Raw genomic sequence first — 18,102 nt, forward strand, 5'->3', positions numbered from 1 at the left:
TCTGTGAATTTGTATTAAACTAAAAATTAGCTGTTCTTTAAGTATTCGACAAAACTGAAAAATTATCCAGACCTGGTATTTTCTTTGTGGAGAATTTTTAAAATAATTCTATTTCCTTAATGGTTAATGACATTTGGTTTCTATTTCTTCTTGGACAAGCTCCATTTTTCTAAAAATTTGCTCATTTCACAGAGAAAAGGAAGGACAAACCAAAAAACAGACTTTTTATACAGAACACAGAGGAGAGGTAGGTGGAAGATGGGGGAAATAGGTGATGGGGATTAAGGAATGCACTTATCCTGATGAGCACTAGATGTTGTATGGAAGTGTGGAATGACTATATTATACGCCTGAAGCCAATGTAACCCTGTATGTTAACTATAGTGGAATTAAGTTAGAGTTAAATTTACATTTAAATTTGGGGGGCATCCAGGTGGCTCAGTCAGCTAAGTGTCTGATTTTTTATTTCAGCTCGGGTCACGATCCCAGCGTCGTGGGATCGAGGCCCAGGTTGGGCTCTGTTCTGAGCATGGAGCTATTTAAGATTCTCTCTCTCTCTCTCTCAACCTCTCTCTCCCTTACACTCTCTCTCAGAAAAAAAATTTAAATTTGTTCATTTCACCTACGTTTTCAAATTTATTGGCATGAAGTTGTTGGTATTCCCTATTTTTTTGTTTAACCCCTATTACATTTAGTGTGCCTCTTCTTTCATTTTTAATATTGTGTATATGTGCCTTCTCTCTTTTCTCTCTTGACAAATCTGTCAATGGTTTGGCACTGTATTAGGCCTTTCAAAAAAACCACAACTTTTGACTTGATAAATATTACTTTTGTTTTCAATTTCATGATTTCAAAGTTCTTATTAATTTCTTCCTTTTAATTTATTTACTCTTTCATTCCTTTTCTAGCTTTTTAAAAAGAATGCCTAGCTTATTTTTTCAGTCTTTCTTCTTTCTTAAATAAGCACTTTCTTAAATACAGCTATAAATCTGTCTCCAAGTACCACTTGAAATGCATTTAAAAGTTTTAAGGAAATTTTTGGAATCATTCAGTTTTAAGTATTTTGATAGTGTTTTTTTTTTTTTTAACTCATAGGTTATGTCAAAATGCCTCTTTTTAGTTTCCAAATACATGAGTTTTTTAAAATTATATTTCCAAAACTGAATTCTAACTTAATTGTGTTGAAATGAAATATGGCATAAAATGCTCAGTCTTTAAAAATCTGTTAAGTTTTATAAGTGTTGTATTTTAGTAATACAGCCTCATCAGTTTATTTTGCTCTGCTTATATATCCTCTTTAACCTTTCCATGTCTCTGTATCATAAGTAGTTCTTAAAAATGACATTCTTCAGAATTTCTTGTTTTTTAATCCTATCACCTCCTCCTAAGCCATTACTGTAATATATTTCAATTCTACCTTGATATTTTTTAATTCCTACCAATTCAACATTGTTTCTTTAGTTTGTATAGTCAATGTTTAGATTTACCCACACTTTGCCATTTTCTTCTTCTTTTTTAAGTCCCTTCTTGTATCTCGGACCCTACTTCTGGAATAATTTTCTTTCTAGTGGAAGTACACTCTAGAATGTTCCTAGTAAGGGTCTTTTGTTAGTAAAATCTGTTTTGTTTGCCTGAAAATGTATTTCACTTTGTTCTTCAAAGATAGTTTCTCTACATATTAAATTCTATTTTCTTCTCAGCACTTTGAAGATATTCTTACACTGTCTTCTGGTAACTAGTGTTGCTAATGAGCAGTCAGCTGTCATTGTAGCTGCTACTCGACATGGATAACCATGTTCTTTGGGGCTGCTTTTATGACCTCTTTGAATTTGGTGTTCTTAAGTTTGACTATAACATATATAGGTATGGATTTATATTTTTACAGTGTTACTTGAGGCTGAATCAACTATAACAAGTTGTATGTATTTAGAGTGTACAATTTTGATGCTATAATGTACAAAAAACATTTGTATTTACCAGCAGAAAGGCAAGGTCAAAGTATGAAAGCCAGTCTAAAGGGTAATTTAACAGACTTTCAGAACCTAGTACCTTGGCTTCAACAGCTGAATAAAAGGCTTTTGGTTACCCTTCTTTTGACATTACCCACCACATACTGCTAACCTGCAATTATGTTTGACAAAGAAAGAACCTTTTTAATTTCTGAAACTTTAACTCCATCCATCATAAAAATACAATTTTTATTCACCTTAACTACTTCGATGAAGGCCATGGCAGAGAGAACTCCTGAAAGATACTCCCATAATTGCCTATTACTGTCAACACAAACTCTGCCTGGCCACTGTCTCTTGGACGCCCCCAACATAACATACTTGCTCCTAATTCCAAACCCTTGTTCTCTAAAGCACTCTTCCCCTTTGTTCTCTGCCATTCTAAATCTGGGTTCGATCTCAGCTCTTCCACAAAACCTTCCTTAGGCTTTCTGGGTCACATCTCTTCTTCTGAGCTCTGTCTACATGACATAACTAATTACATCATCAGGTAATCTGGTACGCTTGTGTTATTGTTCAACAGCTTTGTATACTTGTATGACTTGTCTCTCCTGTCACTAGCAGTGACTAAAGGACAGAGATTCTAGGTCTGGGAGTTACATTTTCATTTTATCCTCCACAGGACTTAGCACATGCAATACTTCCCTTAACAGATATTTAACTCGTGTTTAATTGAATTTACTTAAAATCATCCACTGGATAAATGCCTTTGAAAGTCAATTAGATGCTATCTCTTTAACACCACAGTTCTAGTTAAAGGAATTATTCAGCTGATGGGAACTTAGTCTTTTCTGTTTTGCATGACTAACAATAACTTTCACAAAAAGATACGTTCCCTATTTCTTAAAAGGATCCTACATATGTTACCAGTGAACCAGTTACTGATGAAAATTTTGTTAAAATTTAGAAAGTTACAGGGGCGCCTGGCTGGCTTAGTTGGTAGAATGTGTGACTCTTAATCTCCATGTCATGAGTTTGAGCCCCATGATGGGTGCAGAGATTACTTAAAAAACAAAAACAAAAACAACAACAACAAAAACAGGGGAAGTTATAGGAGAGGATGATTACATATTTAAATTTTTAAACCTAGGCCACACTGATAAGGCAGAGACAAACTCAGAACTCAAGATTTCAAGGGTCTATTTTGTTTCCAGTGATTTTTTTTTTCATGCCAAATAAATTCCCATTCTTTCTCTCAATCCATTGTAACTCTAACATTTGTTAGCTCTAGATGGCAGGAATTTCAGGCTCATTTAAGCATTACGGAAGACCAAAATCAGTATATTAGTACCAGGGTCCTAGAATTCTGAGAGAGTTCTACAAGAAGCTAAGTATAAAAATATGGTTGACAGCAGCAGGACTACGTTGAACTCAAATCCAGTTGCTACTATATGAGATGCGAGCTATGTGAGCCATTATTCTCATTTCTCTAAAAAAGGTTATTTACCATTAATTCTCCTAGTTGTAAAATGATGACAATTTTTACTACCCTTTATCCTTTTCCCTAATCTCCTTCTCCTCTACCTCACAGGCAACCATTCTACTGTGCATCTTTTTATGTGTGTACTATGTATACCATCCTGTTTGTGTTTCACTTTATACAAGTGCCGTTGCATTGCACATCTCATTTTCTTTTTTCCTACACAGCACTAGGCTCTTAAGATGCATCAAATTGCTTTCTTTACATTTAGCTATTACTGCTTCTAACTACTACTCTTAAGGTTACCTTCACCTCAATTTGTTTCTCTACTCTCCCAGTGATGGAAATCTCCAACTCCTTGCCCCCAAATAACACCGCATTTTTAAAAAAAACACTGTATAGGCAAAGCAATACATATAGGTAGGTTTCATTTAGCCTTCAGACTGCCAATTTGTTTATAAGCTCTAACCTCAACTTGTTTATAACCTCTAAGACAAATCTCTTGCACAACACCTGAATTTTCTTACTTCCTAGTTCTAAGAAAAAGTATAAAAAGAAAATAACAACAGAAGTATTTAAAGTTCTGTCAGCCATCCAAGCATGAGAGAGGTCATTATGTGTGACCAAGATGACATTTTTATAAGAGAAAATTCTTAAACCACTAAGTCAATGGCCAAGGTAAGTACACTCATCCTAGAGAAATACTGATGGGTGGCGGGTGTCAGCTGCGTTTTCTTGCATCTTCACTCTCCAACCCACTGGGTTATTTGAACCAGACAAGAGAGCAGGGCTGACACAATGGGGCTCCACCTCTGTGAGTCACAGACATGGCTTCTTCAATCTTAAGTTATCCTGCATAGAGACTTCCTTTTTAGGAAGTACTGAGGTGAGAAGCAAAGTCAGGAAAGAACATAAGGGCATGGTAAGTTATATGAAAACAAACTTGTTTGAATGAAAAGAAGCTTGTTTTAAAACTTTATTAAAAATCTGATACGAAATTGCTTTAGTTCAGAAGACTTGCTCTTCTGCATTTGAAATGGGAGACGCCTGGGTGGCTCAGTCAGTTAAATGTTCGACTTTGGCTCAGGACATGATCTCGCAGTTCATAAGTTCAAGCTCTGAGTTGGGTTCTGTGCTGACAGCTCAGAGCCTAAAGCCTGCTTTGGATTCTGTGTCTCCCTCTCTCTGTCCCTCCCCTGCTTACGCTATGTCTCTTTCTCTTAAAAATTAATAAACATTAAAAAAATTTATATGGATCTCCCACTGCTGTTATGGGTGTTTCCTTGATTTGGGTGTCAGTAATCTCTACCAGACCATTTTGGAGGCAAGCCTGCACTGTGGGGCAAGCAATGAGAGGAGTTATAAGAAAGCTGTTTTCTTGAGTGCCTATGAGAACATAGCAAGAGCCTCCCAACCGTAAAGGGAATGGCCATACTGATTTAGTAACTTCTTTGAGATCCAAAACATGTCCCAGTTACAGAGGATAAACTGAATCAAACATACTTGCATTCTCCACCAAAACTTTTGGCATGCGCTGGCGGTTCATCAGGAGTGGGAAAGGATCTCGCCCATCATTCCGCTCGTGGACTTCTCGAATTTCAACTGTATCATCCATAAGATAGTAATGAATAATGTAGTTCCTACATTCACCAAACATGCTGTCTGTATCATCCCAGATTGCATAGAATCGAAGAACCTTTGAGGAATACAAAGTAGTGACTTAAGTAAGAATTCTACAAGTGGAGAGGTTAACTTAGCTACTTTGGCATTTATACATCAGACAATGATGAAAAGATTAGCTACAAAGACTATGCAGTAAACACAGATGGTAAAAAAAAAAATTCACTAAAGATATAAAAACATCTGAAATTATATACCAGATGTCGACAGCTGGAAAGTGTTAAATAACAGACTTATAAGTTTGCACTAAGAAAGCAGAATTCACTATGATCCAAAATATTAGTCAGTGAAAGAGAAACCAAAGTAAAAGAGCAATGGAAACTATAAGATACTGATGAAAGAAACTGAAGACACAAGTAAATGGAGAGAGATTTCGTGCTCACAGATTAAGAGAATTAATACTGTTAAAATGTCCATACTACCCAAAGCAATCTACAGATTTAATGCAATCCCTATCAAAATTCCAATGGCATTTTCCCAGAACTAGAACAAATAATTCTAAAATTTTTATGGAATCACAAAAGATCCTGAATAGCCAAAAAACTCTTGAGAAAGAACAAAGGTGGAGGCATTGTGCTCCCTGATTTCAAACGATACTACAAAGCTATAGTCATCAAAATAGTATAAAAATAGACACATAGATAAACAGAACAAGAATAGAGAGCCCAGAAACAAATCCAAACTTATATGGTCAACTAATTTACAACAAATGAGGCAACAGTATACAATGGGGAAAAGGTATTTTCAAGAAATGGTGCTGGGAACACTGGACAGCCACATGAAAAAGAATGAAACTGGACCACTTTCTCAAACTATACACATAAATAATCTCAAAATGACTAAAGACCTAAATGTGAGACCTGAAACCATGAAACTCCTAGGAGAAAACATAGGCAATAAGCTTATTGACATCAATCTGAGCCATGTTTGTTTGGATGTGACTCCAAAGGCAAGAGAGACAAAAGCAAACATAAACAAATGAGACCACATCAAACTAAAAAAGCTTCTACCTGATGAAGAAAACTATCAACAAAATGAAAAGGCAACCTACTGAATGAAGGAAGGTATTTACAAATCATATCTAATAAGGAAGGGATTAACAACCAAAATATATAAAGAACTACTACAATTCAATAACAAAAACCCAAACATTCTGATTTTTTAAAATAGGCAGAGGATCTGAATGGATATTTTTCCAAAGAAGACATACAAATGGCCAATAGGCACAAGAAGCTCAACATCACTAATCATCAGAGAAATGCAAATCAAAACCCCAATGAGGTATAACAAGAAATAACAAGCATTGGTTAAAAGGAAAATGAACCCCCATGCACTGTTGGTAGAAATGAAAACTGGTGCAGCCACTATGGAAAACAGTATGGAGGTGCCTCAAAAAATTAAAAATAGGGGTACCTGGGTGACTCGGTTGGTTAAGCGTCTTACTCTGGCTTGGGTCATGATCTCATGGTTTGTGAGTTTGAGCCCCATGTCAGGCTCTGTGCTGACAGCTCAGAGCCTGGAGCCTGCTTTGGATTCTGTGGCTCCCCCTCTCTCTATCCCTCCCCCACTAATGCTCTGTCTCTTTCTCTCAAAGGTAAATAAATGTTAAAAAAAAAATTTTTTTTTAATTAAGAATGGAACTACCGTATGACCCAGCAATTCCACTACTAGGTAGTATCCAAAGAAAATGAAATGCTAATTCTGAAAGATATAAGCACCTCCTTGTTCATTGTAGCATTATTTACAATAGCCAAAATTCGGAAATAACCTATCTGCCAATGGATGAATAGATAAAGAAGATGTGGTTTATATATACAATAGAATACTATTCAGCCATATAAAAGAATGAAATCTTGCCCTTTGCAACAACATGGATGGTCTCTGTGGGTGTTATGCTAAGAGAAACAAGTCAGACAAATACAAATACTGCATAATGTCACTTATATGTGGAATCTGAAAAACAAAACAAAGGGTACTTGAGTGGCTCAGCCAGTTAAGCAACAGACTCTTGATTTCAGCTCAGGTCATGATCTCACATTTGTGAGTTCGAGCCCTGTGTCAGGCTCCATGCTGACAGTGCAGAGTCTGCTTGGGATTCTCTCTTCCTCTTTCTCTGCCCCTCTCCCACTCGCACGCATGTGCACACACACTCTCTCTCTCAAAATAAATGAATAAACTAAAAAAAAAAAACCTCAGCTCATAGATACAGAGAACAGATTAGTTGTTGCCAGTGGGAAGCCTGGTGGCAGGGTGAGAGGGTGGGGGAATGGGTGAAATAGGTGAAGGGGATTAAAAAGTACAAACTCTCAGTTATAAAATAAATAAGTCATGGGGATGTAGTGAACAGGATGGGGAATATAGTCAATAATATTATAAAAACTTTGTAATGTGACAGATGATAACTAGACTTACTGTGGTGACCATTTTGCAATAAGTTCAATTGTTGAATCACCGTGTTGTACACCTAAAGCTAATATCATACTGTATGTCAATTATACATCAATAAACAAAAACAGAAACAAAAGAAAAAAGATCAATGTGTTTTATACAGGGGTTCATATGTATTAATAAAGGTATATGTGAATGGTTTATATGTAATTAGTATGAAAAGAATTTTCATTTATTAATCAGTCTTTTTTTTTTTTTAGATATATCAACAAACATCTTCCAGCAACAGTATCAACAATACAATCTTTAAAGACAAAATAATAACAGATATATGACTGATATAAAGAATGTCCTTAAAAGACCATGCTAGTGCTAGGCAAAATTGTCTGAACTAAAAGGAATTACATTTCTAAGAGAGAAACAGCAGCAAAGAAGCAGTGAGGATGATCTCTTCATTTTCTCTTTTCCTTTGTACAGAAAGGAGATGACCCAAACCTGCCTCTCTATACTAACCCACAATGGGGAGGATAGGGTGGGTGGAACAGAGCTGGAAAATACCCAGAACATTCTGTACTCATTCATTCATATAAAATTTTAAAAGAGGGGGCTCCTGGGTTGGCTCAGTTGGTTGAGCATCCAACTCTTGATTTGAGCTCAGGTCTTTATCTCAGGGTCATGGAATCAAGCCCTGCATCAGCCTCCACACTGAGTGTGGAGCCTGCTTGAGATTCTCCCCCCTTCTCACTCCCTTCCTTTTCCCCCTCCCCCCGCCCATGCCTGCAAGCACTCTCTAAAAAAAAAAATTAACAAGGAAGGATCGGTAATGGGATTTCTGTGAAATTAATGTTTTAACATTAGAAACCTACCTATATGCAATAGCTTTGAAATTTCCCAATAATTTACTACTTAGGTTTCCCAAAGGAGGCTACGAAATGAACTCATATTTCAGAAAAGTAGCAGTTGGTTGGAAATGTAAAGTGGGAAGCAGACATAGCTCAGGAATTGTTTTAAGATTAAAAAGTTTGGTGGAACTCATAAGACTTAACTCCACAACCTCCTTTGGGTCTCTGATACAAAACTTAGGCATTCCTGTACCTCTAACTCTAGATGAAACAGAAAAGATAGCACTGTATCCAAATGGTTAAATTACAGATGTAATGTTTTAAGACACACATCTTAGCAAAATAGCTTGCTAATAAACATGCACCACATTTGGAAATGAGTAAACCTACATAGGTTCCTACATCACTTACTTGTTTGTCAAAGGTGAGAAACTGCTTCAGTTGGTCAAAGTCCGACGGGGTGACATACTTACGAAGAGGCTGTTTCCGGAGTTCAGTGTAAGGATCGAGAGCCATCCTCTCTGGTGGATTTAATTCAATTCCTTGACTTTCCAAAAATACCTAAATCATTCAAAAGTAATAATGATCATCTTTCTGGAAGCTTCCTGAAGTTTTAACAAATGGTGTAAAGAGAAGGGTAATTTCTATGCCATTGTCCAAATTAACCATAAGTTTGCAGTTTGAGGCACATCTTAGCAGCACTACACCTCCAAGTGACCTAACACTAAAATGCAGAAAATAACTGAGAATCACCTTAAGTATTCTATACTATAAAACTGCTAGGCAATATGCTAAGCTAATTGGAAGATGTGATAGTAAGGTAATTGGCTCTAAATACTAATTCAGAACAATGAAATTTACTTAGGTGCCCCAAAACAGAGTAAGTCCTAGGGATTGCTCACACACATACATCTGAAACCCAACAACAGTTTCAAACAATGTGTAGTTCATGTTAGGGGTGGGGGCAAGCTAAAAAATGGCAAAGTTAAGCTAAAATCAAATTCTCAGTTTTCCAACTCACCAAAGGAAGTATGTGATTAAGCCCCCATGCCCACCCTCTTCCAAAAAGGAAACAAAAAAGCACACTCAATGGTTATTTTAGACCGGAAAACATTTTATCAAAATAGGAAAGACAAACCAAGTATTCAAATCTCACCAGAAAAAGTTAAGGAAAGCATCTAAACTTGATATGATCAGGGCACCCGGGTGGCTCAGTCGGTTAAGCATCCAACTTCAGTTCAGGTCATGACCTCACACTCTGTGAGTTCAAAGCCCCGCATTGGGCTCTGTGCTGACAGCTCAGAACCTGGAGCCTGCTTCAGATTCTGTGTCTCCCTCTCTCTCTCCCCCTCCCCCACTCATGCTTTTTCTCAAAAATAAATGAACATTTCAAAATAAAATAAAGTTGATATGATCTTATTTTATTTGCTAAATTATGAATAAGTATAATATTTTCAGTAACTATATCTTTTAATATAACTTGACATTTCTTCTTAAAATCACAACACTTTTGATAATCAGAAAAGAAAAGAACAATCTCAGCCAATAAGTTTACATTCTGGAACTAGAAATTAATCTGAAACCTGGTTTTCTTCTGGGAATTATGTGATTTGCTTTCAGACAATTCAACAGAAAATACACAGGACTCAGGGCCAAGACACTTGGGTTCTAATATTAGCTCTGCTGCTAACTAGCTTATAAGTTTAGTCTTCAAAGTTTTACTCAACATTTTCAAATATCTTTTCAATATTAAAATATTGTGATCTTAATGTATATTAAAACTACTGAGATGGAGATAATGACTAACAATATCTCTCCCTTGAGATGGTGTATTAGTGAAGCAGAGTTATTGACTGAGGTATTTAATGGAGGTTTTATCCCTTTCTGTTGCTTTCAACAGATAACTAGGCCCTTTGTTAACCATACCTACCTGCAGAATTCTGGCAGGAATGCAGAAGCTTCCTGAAGCTTCCTGAAGTTTCCAAATTATGAAAACATAATTTGATCTAATTATCAGTACCTAAAATACACAGCTCTAGTCAATTATCACTTAAATGCAAGGAGGCTGTGATAAGCACTTAATGTCACTAAACTGTACATCAAAGGTGGTTCTGGTGGTAAAGTTCATGTTATGTACATTTATCACACACACAAGGTGGCTGTGATGTGCCTTAAGAATAAAATACATGTTAGATAAGCTTCCTTCAGGCATGAGTTCCAGTGCTGTGAGTTCAATGTTCATGACTCAGCAAGATATTTTAAATATGGCATCTTTAGACAGAAAAACACATACAATAAGGTAATAGAAACCTACCCCAGTATTCCTCCCAGGAGCAACAGATCCATATTTGCTAGTTAAGGGTTTATGGTGATTTATAGAACAGAAGTACCATAAAAAATGAGAATGGACTGTAACTGGCTTAGATCGCCAGTCAGTAATGAACTGCCAAAATTCAAATTGTCCATAAAGAGTCAATTATAAAAATAGTTGTAATACCTGAAATTTATATAATTCTATAATTCCTCATTATTGACACAACTCCAAAACTGCTCTATGATTAAAAATAGGGACCTTAAAAACCTAAAACATGAGAGATCAAAACATGCTTAAAAGGGACAATATTTCAAAGATGGTCTAGTACTTCTACCTTCTACACTGTTTCTCTCTGTTGCTCTGGAAAGGCACGGATGCCAGGTCTCCTCTCTTCACTTCCTTGAGGTCTCTGTTCATGGGTCGTCTTATCACTGAGGTCTTCCCTGACCAGCTTCTACACACAGTGCCCCCCTTACACTCTGCTCCCCTTTACTCAGCTCTAGTTTCTCCCACAGATCTTAGCGGCATCTGACATGTTATTTGTTTGCTCATTGTTTGTCTCCTCCAGCCAGAATGTAATAGGCTTCATAAGGGCAGGTCTATATCCCTGGCCTGTCCCAAGGACCATGCTTGGTACAGAGCAGGCAATAAATCAGTATTTGCTAAATAAATAACTAAATGCAAAAAATAAATAAATTCATAGGAGCTCGGTGCATGGTAAAGATTAATCACATGTGGCATTAGGTAACATGAGATGAAAAGCACAAAGTAATTCAGAAACTATATCTTCACTTCTAGAAATTTTTATTTTTTATTTTTATTTTTTTTAGAAAAATTTTTAACTAAAACAAATTGATAATTGACTTTTTAACACCTACATTTTGCAGTAAAGAAAGGATCCTCTCTCTGTATATGTGTGTACACACACACACACATAACTTCAGGTTGTCAAAAATCCATATTTATGAAATAGAGGAAATGGAGGCTTCTTCTCAATATAAACAAGTATTCTCCTTTAAAAATGATTTCAGATGGAAAAACATTCCATGCTCATGGATAGGAAGAATAAATATAGTTAAGATGTCATTACTACCCAAAGCTATCTGCACATTCAATGCAATTCCAATCAAAACTGCACCAGCATACTTCTCAAAACTAGAACAAACTATCCTAAAATTTGTATGGAACCACAAAAGACCCCGAGTAGCCAAAGTACTACTGAAAAATAAAACCAAAACGGGAGGTATCACCATCCCAGACTTTAGCCTCTATTACAAAGCTGTCATCATCAAGACAGTATGGTATTGGCACAAAAACAGACACATAGACCAATGGAACAGAATTGAGAACTCAGAAGTGGACCCAAAAGTATACAGCCAACTAATCTTTGACAAAGCAGGAAAGAATATCCAATGGAAAAAAGACAGCCTTTTTAACAGATGGTGTTGGGAGAACTGGACAGCAACATGCAGAAGAATGAAACTAGATCATTTTCTCACACCATGCACAAAAATAAACTCAAAATGGATAAAGGACCTGAACGTGAGACAGGAAACTATCAACACCCTAGAGGAGAAAGCAGGAAACAACCTCCTTGACCTCCACCGCAGCAACTTCTTACTTGACACATCCCCAAAAGCAAGGGAATCAAGAGCAAAAATAAACTGTTGGGACCTCATCAAGATTAAAAGCTTCTGCACAGCCAAGGAAACAACCCAGAAAATTAATAGGCAACCAACGGAATGGGAAAAGATAGTTGCAAATGACATATCAGATAAAGGGTTAATATCCAGAATCTATAAGGAACTCACCAAACTACACGCCCGAAAAACAAACAACCCAGTGAAGAAATGGGCAGAAGACATGAACAGACACTTCTCCAAAGAGGACATCCAGATGGCCAACAGACACATGAAACGATGCTCAGCATCCCTCCTCATCAGGGAAATACAAATCAAAACCACACTGAGATACCACCTCACGCCAGTCAGAGTGGCTAAAATGAGCAAATCAGAGAACTCTAGATGCTGGCGAGGATGTGGAGAAACGGGCACCCTCCTACACTGTTGGTGGGAATGTAAACTGGTACAGCCCCTCTGGAAAACAGTGTGGAGGTTCCTCAGGAAACTAACAATAGAACTCCCTTATGACCCAGCAATAGCACTGCTAGGAATTTACCCAAGGGATACAGAAATGCTGAGGCATAGGAGCACATGTACCCCAATGTTCATAGCAGCACTCTCCACAATAGCTAAAACATGGAAAGAGCCTAAGTGTCCATCAACAGATGAATGGATCAAGAAGATGTGGTTTATCTATACCATGGAATACTACATGGCAATGAGAAACAATGAAATCTGGCCATGTGTAGCAACATGGATGGACCTTGAGGGTGTTATGCTGAGCGAAATAAGTCAGGCAGAGAAGGACAAATATCATATGTTTGCACGTATAGGAGGATTAGGAGGAACTTGACGGAGGAACAAGGGGGAGAAGAAGGGCGGAAATGGTGGGGGAAAGGGAGAGAGGCAAACCATGAGAGACTCTTGAATGCTGACAAAAACTGAGGACTGATGGATGTGGGGGGGAGGGGGGGATGGGCACGGAGGAGGACATTTGTGGGGATGAGCACTGGGTGTTATGTGGAAACTAATTTGACAATAAACTATTAGTAAAAAAAAAATAAAATAAAAATGATTTCAGAAACTCTTTAGTTAGCAATATTTCTCCAGAATACAGCAAATATGATTTACAGGACAAATATGAACTGCACAAAAAATGTTAGGCTCATATCTACTAATAAAGGTAATTCTATTTTTTAGAGATATTTTAGAAGTTTTATCTATTCATACTTCAGATAAATTGTCCAATGCCTCTTTCATACTTCTATCCCATCAAAGGTATTACCTCCCGTTTTCCATTTGCACTGGCATGGAGCTGGTTTCTTATCAAATGATTCAGCTATGATGAGGGTTTACTTTTATTTGAAAGGATATGTGAAAAAAGTGATGTCACTATACAGTGTTGACACATATCAGCAACACGCAAACACCAACTCAACCTGTATAATAATCCATATGGGACAGACGACAGGAATCTTCCTCTTACCCTAATAAATAAAACATATCCTTACGTAAATTAGAATGATGCTTCAGACATCACAATTTCTAGAAATATATACTATACCTGTGTGAATCGGTCACAGTCAACGAGGTGGAAAGTTTTGCCATAAATTGTAATGTTTATTCCTCGATTGAGGTCTTTCCAATGGTAATGGTCCCCCTGGTCATTTTTGGCAAGCCGCTGGCGTTTGATTAACTTGCCTTGAGGGATCCCAGAGTTTTCCACAACAGGCTCCATGACAGACATGCTGTCATCTTCCAGGTAGTAGTAAATGTTCACTTGACGAATCCTATAATGTTCCTCAGTTGACATAGGAACATCTTCTTGGAAATAAGCATCAAATTTCAGCACCTATAACAAATGAAGCAGGGAGAAATGGCATTGTATTAGTCTCTCATCCAAAAAATATCAAGTATTCCCTATAAAGAGAACCACTAAGGGAGAACTGAATACTCATCATTATTATTTTCTAAATCGAAGGTTACTAAACTACGGTCTGTGAGACAGATCTATCCCTGCCACCTGATTTTGTATGACCTGCAAGCTAAGAATGTTTTTCCCCCCACATATTTGAATAGTTAAAAAAACAAAATTTCACAACACATGGAAATGATATGAAATTTGAATTTCAGTATCCACAAATAATTATGTAAATAATTAACATGTATTTGCTAATGGCTGCTTTCCCATTACAAAGGCAAAATTGAATAGTTGTGATAGGGACCTTATGGACTGCTGCTGTGTCTCCCCACCCAAAAAATTTGTATGTAGAAGCCCTAACCCTTAAAATATGACTCATTTGGAGACAGAGACTTTAGAAAGCTTAAAGGAGGTCCCTAGTCCAACTGAACTGATGGCTTTGTAAAGAGAGGAAGATCTCTCTCTCAGCATACCCACACTGAGGAAAGGCCATGTGAGGACACAGCAAGAAGACAGCTGTCTAAAGCCAGGAAAAGAGCCCTCACCAGACACCAAGTCGGCAGGACCCTTGATCTTAGAATTCCAGTCTCCAGAACTGTGAGAAAATTAATGTCTATTATGTAAGGCACCAGTATATGGTATTTTATTATGGCAGCTCAAGTAGACTAAGACAGCAGCAAAGCCCAAAATATTTATGTCTGGTCCTTTACAGAAAGTCTGCTGACGTCTGCTAGAGATACTCAAACATATAGACTATTTAGTACTATGTTCCTTGATGAGATGGCTTAAAGACCTTAACTCTCCTAGCTTCACTTCTATGTCAAAAATCTCTCTTTGAATTTTTGGAAAGAGTAAGAAATTTGGGCACAACTATGATTTCTGGTTTCAAAATGAAAATGAAGGCTCAAGTCCGTTTCTTTAAATAAGAGTCCCCTGTAAATGCATATTAATGACATATTTATTCTTAGAGAATTTATATGAATGAGAGTCAAATCATCCATCTACCACAGCATCTTTGGGTGGCATGTAAATACCCTCATTGTAGATAGATAGAGCAAACCCTCCGGGATGCATCAGTGGGAAGTCAAAATGACACATCAATTGCACATTTAAAAAACATTAAAAGCTTGGGGCACCTGAGTGGCTCAGTTGGTTAAGCATCTGACTTCACCTCAGGTCATGATCTCATAGTTCATGAGTCCAAGCCCTGCATTTGTCTCTGTACTGACAGCTTAGAGCTATGGAGCCTAGTTTGGATTCTGTGTCTCCCTCTCTCTCTGCCCCTCCCCCATTGGTACTCTGTCACTCTCTCTCAAAAAAATAAACATTAAAAAAAATTTTTTAAACGTTAAAAGCTTGTGTTGATAACCTTTGGGATTAATTTTAAAATTTCTATTTTTCTGTTTGTATTTTTAATCTTTCTTCTCAGGGAGAGAAAATACTAGAATGGTGTTATAGGTAGGCAAGAGTGTCAACCTAAATCTCTACTAGAATTAGAGGAACAAACTAAGGAGACCCTTTGGTGAAAACACAAATATAGCTTGATGAATGGGAAGATGAATATCTTATACATGAGTGCTGTTGCTAAAAAGGTGTAGTGTCTATTTTGTAAAAACAAGATTAAAAACCAAAAGAGAGTAGGCAATGGCAGAGGCAAATATGCATATAATGGAGTAAAAGCCTTAAAATTCATAATAAAAAGATGAAATGGCTGAAAGGAATACGCATTTAAAGGAGAAAGATAATATGTTAAAAGCAAAAGATAAAAGACCATTTTCAAGGAACATTTTAGATCAACTGTAAATAACTGAAATGGAGACATGATCACTGCTAGTGGGGACGTGATAATTCATGCGTGAAATGGTCTGTATTTGAGCCACCGATATATACATACACAAAATGTGAAAGCCAGAAGTGATCAACTAATTAAACCTCCCTCATTGTACAAAGGAAGAAACAGAGACTCAGGGTGGTTGACTGGCTTGCCTGAGGCCAAAGTTGGGGTTAGGGGCATGGCTGGGGGTGAAACTATCTGTAGACTCACAGAGCAACAAGAAAAAGGTAAAGAAACACCCAGTCACATAACTGACTGAATCTGTTACTGGATATTTATAGTTCACCCTGTGAATGGGTATGTGAACGTGTTCCTATCGGATGAGTTCACTGAGATGAGGAAAGGGGGATTATAAGGATTCTGGCTGATATGTTAAAGTGATTATGAATGTAAATAGTATAGTTTCACCACCAAGTTACTTTAGAACTTCCAGTCTCTAGTTTCAATAGCTACTCAATGAAAGTTGACTAGCTGGATGAACATAGTATAGACATTTAACAAAAATAATAAAATGAAAAGAAAAATAAAAAAAGAGAGAAAGAAATTAGGCTAGGAAAGCAAACATAAGAACTGATCAGTAGTTCTCAGACCCGGTTATACATAAACATCATCTGGAAATTAGAATCAATGAGGGTTAGGTACGTATTTCAGTTTCTTAAGTCCCAGTAGGGATTCTGTGGTGCGGCCAGGGTTAGGACTACCGCACTTTAGTTAAAAGAGGAGGCTCACTGACAAGGAAAATCAAGGATGATATGGAATTGTCACCAGATGGAAATAAAACAGCCCACATTACAAAAGCATAAGGGTAAATGAAAAACAAACAATAACATTACACTACCCTTTGGTTATTTGTGCCAAATCTGAAATTTTCCCTGAAAAATAAAAACTTATGGAGACGGACTGGACAAAACTGATCAAAGACGGAGCGAGTTATTGTCATGAGGACATTTTGCATTTCATAGAGACTAAGGATTTGTCATCATTATGGACAAGACTTTTCAAAAAGTAGACTGCGCCGAGCTGGTAAACATGGAGCAATATGAACTCGAGAACTCAGAAATCATCCACCTTTTCTTTAACTGTATTAGGAAAATCTTGCAGTGAAGGCTACGGGGAATTATCTTCTGTAACCGGCTTCCTGACTAAAGAAAGCCTCTTTCAATCCTGAGCTCAGCTGTCTATGACTAAAAGGTTGAGGCATTTGAACAATTTTCCCCTCAGAGCACTCTGGAAAACCTGTGGTTTGCTGTTGACTTTTCTGCCAACAGTTGGCTCTCAGTAATCTGAACTCAAGAGGTACCCTGAGGTCCCAAATGATACCTTTTTGTCAAAAGCCACATGTGCAGGAATAAACTCCGCAGGTGGGGCCTGCTTAGGCTGGCCATAGGTCAGAGCCGGTGCCCTGTTGGCCAACTCATCCAGCTTGGTCTGGGACAGCTGGTTGACCGGAAGTCGGGCCCCGCCTACCCCAACTGTTGGACGTCGAACAACTGCATAGCCATTCCTGTAGCCCAGCGTCTGGCTTCTATGAAATGCTGTTTTCTGAGGAAGAAGAGAAGTGTTTCACTAATAATATTATATAAATATGTGTCAGTTAAAAGAGCTAACTTTCAAAAACATCATAAATTTAAACCCTTGCTTACAAACATCACAGACCTTACATCAAAAAGTTTACCGAGACTAGAAGGTTCTTATATTTTAAGCTGAAACACCTGGTCTGGAACAGGGAGAAACACAGCAGCCTGAGCTTAAAATAAATTTAAAGCCCTCCTCCAGAATGCTCAATTTAATTACCAGCTCACTTTTCATGAGAAGCTAAAATATTATCTCATCTATACTCTTAATCCTTCACTTAATTCTTCCTGTTTTTAATCTTATCTAGTGCTCACAAACCATGGAACCTAGAAGATCCGACTCTGTGAAATGAATTTTTTCCTGAAATAAAAGGCCCTTCTTGTTATAGTAACACTGATACATTCCGATAATTCTTTGAAAAGCAAATGGGTATTATATATTCAAAGTCTTGAACTCAATAATTCCACCCTTGATCCTTTATTTTAAAAGTATAATCC

The 18,102-nt window shown here is 37.2% G+C and overlaps 1 protein-coding gene across 2 annotated transcripts in view; it reads right to left on the bottom strand.

Moving 5' to 3' along the window:
- EFHC1 (EF-hand domain containing 1) overlaps positions 1–18,102 on the bottom strand; it is a 63,241-nt gene that overhangs the window by 37,915 nt on the left and 7,224 nt on the right. For both annotated transcript variants that reach the window (XM_039217471.1, XM_039217470.1), the window contains exons 2-5: positions 17,351–17,572; positions 13,840–14,127; positions 8,751–8,900; positions 4,933–5,125 (exon numbers count right to left, since the gene is read on the bottom strand). In XM_039217471.1, the coding sequence (XP_039073402.1) occupies positions 4,933–5,125; positions 8,751–8,900; positions 13,840–14,127; positions 17,351–17,572 (853 nt within the window). The remainder of the gene's footprint in view (positions 1–4,932; positions 5,126–8,750; positions 8,901–13,839; positions 14,128–17,350; positions 17,573–18,102) is intronic.

Source organism: Hyaena hyaena, unplaced genomic scaffold (genome assembly GCF_003009895.1).
Source record: "Hyaena hyaena isolate Hyena2069 unplaced genomic scaffold, ASM300989v1 scaffold_694, whole genome shotgun sequence".
NCBI classification, from domain to species: Eukaryota; Metazoa; Chordata; class Mammalia; order Carnivora; family Hyaenidae; genus Hyaena; species Hyaena hyaena.